Source organism: Temnothorax curvispinosus, unplaced genomic scaffold (assembly GCF_003070985.1).
Source record: "Temnothorax curvispinosus isolate PA1 unplaced genomic scaffold, ASM307098v1 QBEX01003408.1, whole genome shotgun sequence".
NCBI classification, from domain to species: domain Eukaryota; kingdom Metazoa; phylum Arthropoda; class Insecta; order Hymenoptera; family Formicidae; genus Temnothorax; species Temnothorax curvispinosus.
The window spans coordinates 1179808-1191123 of NW_020213188.1; the positions used below are offsets into that span (position 1 = coordinate 1179808).

The following is an 11316-nucleotide window of genomic DNA, read 5'->3' on the forward strand; positions in this document are numbered from 1 at the left end:
GCGCATAACGCCCACGCAAGTCGTGAATTCCAACCTCGACGGTGTCGCTTTATTTAATCCCGAAGCCGGCGACTCGACAATATCGTCTCACCTATATTTTTAGAGAAAAATTCTGAATCCCCCATATGCGTGAAACTATACGACTGTGAGAATGTCTCCGAGAGAATAAAACGAAAATTTTGTCATGTTGAAATTTACGTTATGTAAATAAAATAACGATCTAGCGAATATTAACTAACTCCATAAATTTTACGTTCAGACAGATATGAATGTTTAATTATTTACGTCAAACAAATTTTCGTTTAATTATAAGTAGGTATTAAAAAAGGGTAATTTATAATTGATATAAAGTTCACAGTGGCGCGAGATTACTGTTATACATTTAATTGCGAAAAACTAATTTCACGAAAATGTATATTCTCGTCAAATTGGCTATCAAAACAGCGATTATAAAAATAAGTATTCAAGATCAATTTTTTTCATATTTACGATGCGATATTCATTTTATCATGCTGTTTTTGCAGCAAAGCAAAGCGTTTATGTCACCAAATTCGTTCACTATATGACCGTGTCATCGCGAGCATACTACACGTCTCTAGAGACTTCCGACGAGAAAGAGCGAGAATGGACCGACGTGAGCGACTCACTCAGTGCACCTCTCTCTCTCTTTCTCGCGTGATTTACATTTTCCGCAACCTATATACCTACCCTCTATCGTACGCCAAAAACTATTCTCGTAGTCGGTCAACTCTGCAATTTTCGTCGTCCTTGTCTCCCGTCGCTTCGTATCACGATCACCGCTTCGTTTTCATTCGAGAAATTAATTGAAAGGCTTGCGCTGCCAAAAAAATCCCAAACCCGAAAAATTCGAAATCAAGATATTCATAAATGCTAAATATATCTACTATATATTTAATACAAAAAATATTTGGAAAACGAGATGATTTAATGTTACATAATCGTATCTAAATAAAATAAAATTACATTAATACGCATGTTTGCGTAATAATACTATATTACAAAAAAATTTGTAAAAGACTGGAACATATTTTAAACACTTATACCACTTGATTGGAACAAGATTCTGCAAAAATTGATTTTTGCGTAGTTACATATTTATTTTACATATTATTTTACTTAGTATTTTTTTAGTTTTAATTGCATACTTTTCTCTTTGCTTCTATTCCATTATCTACTATTCTTCAAAATGGTATACAAAATGAGAATGAGTTTTTGGCGTCAAATCTCTTTGCTCTTACGGAGCAATTATTACACAAACAATTACGATAATTCGAACGCGATTGTTATGAAGAAAAAGGTATTCCATAAAACGAGAGATAAAGTCTCTCATATGACTCTTGATCATACACTTACAGTAATCAATTACGCGAAGTTAGCGCGCGCACGCGTTTCGCAAATGATTCTAAAGCATTCACATCGCTCATTCTCGAGAGTGTAATTACTAATTTCGCATCGTTCTGAAGAACGTAAATCAAAGAGTTGATTTGGAATTAGTAGAAATTTAATTACAGAATCACTAGGTGTATTAATTGCCGATTTGATTAATGCACTCTGCTTGCTGCAACCAGCTGTTTACCTTAATTGAAATTATTTATAACACAGTTCCTATTGAATCTGTAATCTATATGGATTACACAAACTCTAATGGTGCGATCAAGAAAATTAAAAAAGGCTCTAAAATTGTAATAATCGAATCCAAAATATTTTTGTATATAGATTTAAACTTGCTCTCTAATATACTAATCTTTCACATTATTAGTATAATATATAAATTATATAATTAATTGCGTATGTTCTTTAACAAAAACGAAGATTACAATCGGAGATTCAACTTTTTATTCCTGAATAGTTTTATTTCATCACATAATTAGAAATATAATATTTTATTATGTTAGAACTTGCATATTTTTTGAGAAACGTAATTAGTGTATCAAATAATTTTAGAAAATTTCGTCATTATTCAGCGCACCTTTGAAAAAATACCATCTGTTTCTAGCATCAGAAAGTACATTGACTCTACTGATCGGCACCTGGTTCTGTCATTGCCTTTCGAAAATGCTAATGCGCTATCTTTAAAATTTCCAATAAAATTGCCGCAAGTAATTCTGATTTCTATTATATAAACTTTCATGAATATTAAATTCTTAACTAGAAACGAAATATTTTTTAACTGATTTATCTACTTTTTTTAAAACTTGCGTTTTCGACTAATGCATTAAAAAAAACCGAATATTAAAAATAGAAATAAACAAATTCCTGGTGTAGTAATTATTCGTTCAGGATGCCAAAAATTTTTAACAAACCCTGCAGTCAACACACACATGCCTGATGCATCTGGATACGTGCGTGGTTCGAAAACAAAAACGCAGTTCGAAACATGCGAGATTTTCACGAGCGATGGTCCGAACGAACGTCCGCGTCGACTCGTTGTATAAACACGTGTCAAACTGCGAACGAACATGGAACCCGGTTTCAAAGTGAAAACGAAAGAAGGGCAAAACTTGATGTCAATCCTTTAAGATCCGAGAGAATTTCGAAAAAAATCAATCAAAATTAAGTTCTCTAATTGTAATTTTAATTTTGATATTAGCAAAATTGCAGACGTCTGTATAGTATTTTACAAAGAATTGAAAGATACAGCCGCAAGGAATAATCACTCATTATTTCGAACAGATTAAAATCGAAATAAAATTTCGATGAATCAAACTCTCGATACTATGCAAAAAATATATCTTATATCAATTGAATTTTCTTCGGCACAAAATACATACATAAGAATCATGTTTGTAGCATTAATATCTGACTTCATAATTTATATCGGTTTGAATCCCATATCGAATCTTTGCAGAAGTATCGATACGAATCTCATAAACCACTATCAAATGTACCTCGGCACAAAACCGTGAAGGGTTAAACCGTTCGAAAACGCGCGATTTTCCACTTCGTTTGCTGCCTATTCGAGCATCGGTCCCGCGTCTAAACCAGTCTCGATTTATCCCTCGTGTGTGACTACTCCGGTAAAATCTTAAGTGCTAATGGCCCCCTCGAGCATCCGACAAACGTACGTAATTTCATTAGCACTCGGGACTTTCTATGCTTCGGCTTCTATTTTACACGCATTTCCCGTAATTTGACAGTAGAAAGCCTGTTTGTTGAAAATATATTTAACTCCCCGCTAACCAATATTACTAACAAACCAATGCAATTTGACGTGTCAATTTTTAGTGTGTGCAATGAGACGTTTACCGTAAATACTTACATAGAACATTTCACAGAAATTATATAAAATGTTAGGGCTAAATTTTTTCGTGAAATTGACACATAATACTTTTCTCTTAGAAAAAATATTTTTAAAATATCAAAAAGAAATTGTGTTTTAAGTGTATAACAAGGTAACACAAATTCCGTTTTTTAACTAAATAAAAGAAAAAAAATCAAAAATTTACTTAATATTAAACGTTAAAAAATCATATCAGGCAATGTCTTTAATATTCCATTAAAAAAAATAATACTTAGTTTTTTAAAAAAGTGTTGAACGAAAAACATTTCTATAAAAACTAATATTAATACTTGATAATAGAACATTGGATCTTTCTTATATATATTTCTCTTTCTGATCATATAATTTTCCAACATTATAGCAGAGAATATATGTTAATTAGCGACTATTTCCTTTCGGATATCTTTAATTAATCGCATCAATTATTTTAGAAACTGCTATGCCACACTAATACGCTTCAACGTCGAGTGATGTCGCAATAAATTTTAAGACACATATTCCTCCGCAATCCTCTTTATGCGAAATACGAAAGGACAAGATCATAAGAGCACTGCTACATTCTAGCTGAGCAGTTAAGCGGTTATGCTCCCGCGAAGAAAAGATCGGTCGCGGTGATACTTCTAAAATTAGCTCGCCGCGCCGCCGCCGCCGCCACCGCGTATAACTTCCTCTCTCTCTCTCAGTGCGCGTATTCGCGAATGTCGTGCGCGTAAATTCCTGCGTGCCGACGTGGACTCGCAACCGCGCGCAAATTAATTGCCGTCGAGCTTCAGAAAAGTTGCCTCGAAAAGCGCACTTCGTGTAACTAATCCCGGTCGACGCCATAAATTTCCTGCTACCCGCTGTTTTCCCCGCGTGTTTCCACTCTATCTCGGCGAAGATGGTGGCTCGATAATGACTTTATGTATATATGTTGCTAGTATTTACGCAAAAGGTAAGATCGCGAAAAATTAGAAATGGAAATATCTTCAAATACGAAATATCAATGCCCAATTTTACATCGTTGTTAATATAGTGAGAAAAGTACGAGAAAAAAAATTATTCTTTCATAACTTTCTTAAAATATTTATATATTATTTACTAGCACAGTTTTGTAATATATCATTGTAAATCTAAGACAAGTTTCATTTAGAAAAATTAAATATTAATTCTATCATATTTTTCCGAATTCCGCGCGATATTTCCTTCATTTTCTATTATAATATAATTTTAGATCACATTCTCAGCTCTGACGCGATATTTCTAGTTTCTCATTACTCTTCTACTAAGAATGAATTTCTAATAGACGTGGATTATTTGAATATCGATTTTGAAGAAGAAAGAGCATCGAGAATGCATTACATCGGCGCCAGGAAATGGATGCATCCGCAGGTACCCCATCGATGCACCGAGCAGCTAGGCAGCTCCCGCGGAGATTGCAATGACGTTTAATAAAGCCGTGATGTATCTGCGCCGAGTTATCAATTAGCAGTAATTGCGCTTAGGCCACGGAAATATCGATAACGCGCGATAAAGAGCGAGAGATGGAAGTCTTAATCGCGATGTGCGACGGCAGTACGTGAGAAAATGTGAACTCGATATATCATAGTTTTTTGGTGCTGCATTATCATGCGACGCCCTCGCTTTTTTCCTTCACGTCGATATCTCGTCGTACGCGACGGGGACTCGAAATGGGAATTAATTAAAGGCCCGGCCCGCAGCAGGTGTCATGATAATTCCTTCGAATTGGCCGTGACGGGGCTCATTATGCAAAGCTATGCAACGCGTGGCCGTGCGTAATCACATGCGTCGTTTCACGGAATTATTTATCCAACTGTCAATAACGTTGCCCTCACGCATACGCGGTGACACAAACCGTTAGCTTTAGCATAATTTATCACGCATTAAGGATGCGCGGTGATTGCACGAAACGGTTTGCTGCTTTCCTTTTTTAAGACGTTATTGATGCATTAATCTCTCGGGGGGGGGGGGGGGTTTAACTCTCAACATTCACGGAAATGCAACGTCAATTGTAATGTTGACACGCTGTCGATATGGCGTGTGACAGTCGTTTGATTCGCCTGTCATGGCAATGTCGACGGACGGGCAATTATTCGCGCGTCATAGTTACGTGTCTCGAATTGTTTTGACACAAGTATCACACTAAGAATGATAAACTAATAAATTATCTCGTTTAAATGTCAAAAGGTATTTGTATCTTGCAATATATTTTAGTCGTACGTAATATCACAAAAAAGATAGTACGACAATTATACAAAAAAACTGATATAGTGTTTGAGATATAAATAAATTAACTAAAATATAACATTATAAAAAAATTTAATATCAAACAAAGAGAAAATTTATTCGCTGTCACCATAAAGTCGCTCTTAATCGCAATAAAATCAGAAACGTTGAACGATTATTCACTTGTATTTCGAATCGTCGCAAAAGGGACGAAGCATAAAGCGCGTTAAAAATAATTTCGAACCCGCTGCCCTTTAAAAAGCGAGCGAAGTTGCGAGAGTCGACGTGAAATACGATCGCGGTTGAGTGTCACTCGTTATATTGCAACACACAAAGGGTTAATGCGCGGGACTCGAGCGATGACCCAGAGAGTTAACCCAAAGTTAACCGAGGGCAATTTCAGAATTGGTCCAGGGTTAGCCCTTGTCTCCGGGAAATAAATAAATCATCGTAAGTGGAAGCAAACCAAGTTGCGCGTAAAGGCCAATGCAATTTTCCAGCCATCATCTTTTAATGCAAACTACTCGTTTTGATTAACTTCCGCCGGAAATGAACGAAAAAGACATGAAAATTTTTAAGTAGCTTAAGACGAGGTAACCAAGTAGAATATTCATTCAAAAAGCTTTTGTTTTTAAAACAAATAATATTGATGAAAAGATTTGTTTGAGTGCCTTTCCAATACTGTTGATTTTCAACTTGTACATTCGTTAATTGTGTTAATTTAAAAAAAATTTTTAAGAATTAAAATATTAAATGTGATTCTTCACGGTGAAAAGGAATTACAATTAGAAAATTTCTGACTGTAAGAGAAAAATTATTATCTTCCTCTTTAAATCTATTCTATTTAGTGTGTTGCATTCTTTTATATACTTTCTATTTTTCGCATGACAAAATACAATTATTGAAATTTAAAGAAATAAAATGAGAAAACATGGGCACAAAATATAAATATATAAAACAACAGATTTATTTATTATATCATCGTTCATTTAAAACAAAGATAGCTAGAAATAAAATTATATTGTTAACAAGAATAAAAAAAGCACTGTCAAAATTTAGACTGTTCATAATATCAGCGTGCTGATTAAAAATCCAATAAATATATTTTTAAATGTGTTATAACGACAGATTATACGAATTTCGGAATGAATAACTATAAAATATTTATGCCCGATCTTTTTTCATCGCGATGTAAATGGAAAGTTTGCCCATTTGCCCAGGTATCTGTTCGATGCAGGTATGATATAATAAATATATCCTTGGCAACAGGCCGAGATTATGTTCACTTACCTTTTCGATGGCTTCCAGCGCCGCTTCAGCACTCCCAGCATGAGTAAACCGACGAAGGAGAGGCCTAAGCGCCAACGGGCTCAGACTCGCAGCTATCGTATCAAGAACCACCACCGGCACTACAACCGACCACTACCGGAATCACACAACCACCGGACAACTTCGCCGATCTTCCCGAGGGATTCTCTCTATCGCACACGAGTCACACCATGATCTCCACCGAACGAGAGTTCCTTTTTCCGCGCGCGGTCTTTAGTCTCTCACGTCGCGATGATCGATCAATTTCCCCGATAGTCGACGCTCGCCGATTAGATGGATCGTCGTCGCTTAACCCCTTCGCGAAATCACTTTCAGTCACGACACGATGGATCGCGTTCTGCAGTTTTCAAGCAGCTTCTTATCATCCTCGTTACTGCACGCCCTTACTTACCGGACACCTTTAATCAGAAAAATAGCAACGATGCTTAAAATCGCTGAAATATAGACATTGATATACATATTTAAAATACATCGATGACAAAGACGTTTACATAAAAAAAAAACAATGAGACGATAACTTTCGATAAATTTTCGAATTGTTTAAAATATTTTAAATATTTCAAATATTTATATTTAATATGATTTAATGTACATTTTATATTTATATACATATATTAGTGTCTCTTTGTGATACACATAAAAAATATACATAATCCATATTGATTAAATTCTTTAAAAAAATGTATCACACGCGATTGCCACCGCTCTCTATATAAGTAAACCACAAACCACAAATGTTATTGCAGCTTGAAATTATATCGCGCAGCGTTTGTAAGGAATAATATTGTTTCTCGTAAAAGATAAATTCTGCCCGATGGTTTACGGCGCTTTGTTTTGTCTCGATGGAAGTTCAATAACGAATAACAATCGTTCCACGTGCACAACCGTTAAATATACAATTTACATCAAACGTTACACGAGAACGACGATTCACTTTTTCCGCACTGCAGCATTAGAATGTGCGTGTTTTACGATGCAAACTCGCACAGCACGGTAACGCAACACGGTCGCGAAGATTCTATTTGCCATTCACAAAGGATCTCATAAATAATAAAGCACGTCGCTCGACAAATATTTATCCCGCTTCCGGGCTCGCGGAATAATTTATCACCCTTCGAGAGAGAGCCGCAGCGTCACGTCGACGTCGCGAAGGAAAATTTGATCGATAACTCAAACGCTCGCTCGAAAGTCCTGTGAGTTTAAGTCGGTTTAAATACCGACGTGTGCTCCTATCTGAATATTGAGAATCGTTTTTACATCTTCGTCTAATTAACCGTCGGGAATTGAGCTGACGCGTCGCGCGGAGCCCAATGATTAAAGATTGAATTATAAATCACGACCCTCTAATTAAGACGATAATTAATCGATAGTGCTCCAGAGAGACGGGCACCTTTTGTCGGCTATAAGCGAGGAAAATTCATCTCCCTCACAAAAACTGCCCCGCCTTTTTTTCTAAAAAGTAACAGCGGTTCTTTTTTTAAGACTGGCTATTATCCCTATAATTTATTTATCTTACAAATCGTAAAAATAAAAATGCTATTACTTTACTGCGCGGACAAGGTTCCATGAGAAACACTATTAGAAACAGATCCGTGTAATTAACTTAATAGCATACTGCATTGCTCGAAAGAATTTAATTTAATTTTTAATTACTTGGAACTTTGAGAAAATTAAATCGTTGAATCTTCGAATATTTGTCAAAGTAATTTTTCGCTTTGAAAAACAGATATTTACACAAATTACGTTAAATTTCTGCAACATGTGAGATGCTACGAATTCATAAATTATTTGAAGCAACAATCTGAAGCAAGTATAAATCATTATTCTACACAATGTACAGTTAACAAGCGTGATTGTGCGTTGTGCAGGCAGCATTGCAGGTACGAAAGCGACGCAAACGTCGATTTCCGATTCCTCGATGGGAAATGACGTTTAAGCCGGTATTACTCGGGTATTAGAGTGACCTTGATTTGCTTTCTGAGATTATTGGTTTGCGAGCGAATCACGATCAATGCGGCTGTGAGCGTCCAATTGCCGCGAAATTGCATAACCCGTGCTCAAAGGCTATTTCAGGCTTAACCGCAGTTGTACGCGGGGGTAAGGTAGAAATGGACAAATCGATATTTTATTTGCTGTGCGTTCAAATCACGTTGACAAATGACAATGAGAGCGTGATACGCGACTGCAAATAATACGATCGCAAATAATAATTTTGCCAGTGCAGGTGGATAGATGTTAAAAGGGTATCGTGGAATATTAATGAGCGTCTCGGGAAATTGTTGTGTAATTTAAATCATATATTTGGGAAAATGCAAACGCGAACAATATGTCGTAAACATATTCAGTCGGCAAACAAATTAAAATTTCAAATTATTTAAAAATCAATATCGATATCTCTCCGCGAGAAATATCGTTAATCTCTCGGACGATAAAAAATATATATATTTTTTTTCACATATTCTTGGCGCGAATAAAACGGACCGTATCCCATTATTGCGGTATTTACTTTCTAGTTCAGCGAATCGACTTTTATCGCCAATTATTGCATGCTGATTAAGTCAGAGCGGCTTGCCGTTTAACGACGTTGCTCCACGACATCCGAGGATTATTTTTAGAAAGAACTTTCAACCCATTAATGGAAAATACTGTCGGAACATTATCGTTAATTAAATTCTCCGGGGATCCTTGTGCGGAAATTCGCTCCGCTAGTTAGTGTTAATTTATTAATTACGAAAAAGACGTGAAATCTATTCTGCTATTATAATAGCTCGTAATACGTCAAATATCTCGTTATCTATCATCGTTAAACCTTCATATATCTATCATTGACCGAAGATATATCAAAAACCGGTGCTGTGCAATTATCGGGCTTCGATACATCAAATTTAACTAAATCAATTCAAAATGGCCACCGAACGAGCCAATATGGAATATTCACCCGCTGCAACGTGCAACATTCCGATGCGCGCCCCGAAAGAGACGAGATTCGATATTCGTCGTTAATTCGTAAAATGTTTCACTTACTTTCTCACGTCGCTTCCTCACGTCCCTTCGCTCGAAAATTCGAACGAAACACTTGCCGCGACGCGTGCATGTTCAACGATCCCGTTACGCGCATTATTAAACTCGCGATCACGATGGCATTCAAGAGGCGTCCCGAACATTCATAAAGACGTGTCGCGAAGCAACAGCTCGCGAGCTACCTCGCATCCCCGCCTCGATGCACGTCGATTCCTTTCCGAGGATCTAATCGACGAGGCACGTAGCGAAAATCACATTCGGCACTGTGTCACGTCACCTGCCGCCGCGCCGCGTCGCGCCGCAACCGCAACGAAGTTGGCCGAGAAGCGCGAAAAAGCCGGCCGCGGCGCCATAAAAATTTTCAAACGCGGCGATTCTCCGTCAACCGCCCGCGTCGGAATCAAAAGTTGGCGGCTTCCGAGAACGTATATACGTACCGGCTCCGGGCTCCCAGGATCACGGGACGATCAATAATCGCGCGCGCGCGAGAGTTTCGAAACTGGAGCATCGCGCGCGTCCTCGCGAGACGATATCGGAGCCTCCTCGGCTCTCCCGGAGTCGGCGGAAGATCCGCGGGACGATTAGCCGCCCGCGCGCGAGGATCACGTGACCCCTTTTCGAAACGGTAAGCGAGTGTGTAATCGCGTAACGAACGGCGCGCGGCACTAGTGGCGGTTGGCGGTGGGAGCGGAGATATCGATCGGTTTACTCACCTCATTTTTCGCCGGTTCCGGGTCCAAGGGCAGCTTCCGGCTCCACCGCCTCACGAGATGACGGAGATGACGGAGATGACGCGCGGCGCGATCGACGATCCTCCTGCCGATGCTGTCGTCACGGCCGTCTTCCTACGCATCTCGATGCTGCGGAAACAACCGTGTGTGCGTACGTGCGTGTGCGTGCGTCGTACGACGAGACCCGTTTCTCGAAATTCGACCCGGTGACCGCGATTCTGCGCGACGTGCGAACGGCCGGACGGACGGACGGACAGACGACCAAGGTGAACGATCGGCGAGAGGCACAATGCCGCGCGAGCGCGAGAAGAACGCACTGGCGACTGGCGAGGAGAGAAGAGTTGATTACTTACTCGCGCGCGCGCGCGCGCCCGCGAAGCGACAGGGCGACGAGACAAACCGACCGCGCGCCGAACTCGAACTGACTGAACTGACTCGCTCACTCGCTGTACGACGACACGCGCCTCGCGCCCCTCTCGCCCTCTCTCTACGCTACCGGCTGCGCGCGCTTCGCTGCTCCGACTCCGACTGCTCCGAGCCGGACCCCCCACCACCCACCACCGGGGCTCTCCCCACTACGCACGCGCTTACAGGAGTTACAGGTGCGGTGAGCGGCGAAGAGCCGTCGCGCTGCCCGCGCGGGCCCCGCGCCCCTGCTCCGAGCGAATTCCGAGAAATACGTGCTTCGTGTAATTCCGAGTATCGAGG

The 11316-nt window shown here is 39.3% G+C and overlaps 1 protein-coding gene across 3 annotated transcripts in view; it reads right to left on the reverse strand.

Moving 5' to 3' along the window:
• Positions 1-11091, reverse strand: part of LOC112452525 — a 197982-nt gene extending 186891 nt beyond the window's left edge. For 2 of the 3 annotated variants that reach the window (XM_025012801.1, XM_025012800.1), the window contains exons 1-2: positions 10591-11090; positions 6818-7254 (exon numbers count right to left, since the gene is read on the reverse strand). In XM_025012801.1, the coding sequence (XP_024868569.1) occupies positions 6818-6858 (41 nt within the window). In that variant the 5' untranslated portion in view covers positions 6859-7254; positions 10591-11090. Of the gene's footprint in view, positions 1-6817; positions 7255-10590 lie in introns of all 3 variants that reach the window. The other variant, XM_025012799.1, reaches the window with a different exon arrangement.
• Between the last annotated feature and the right edge of the window lie 225 nt (positions 11092-11316).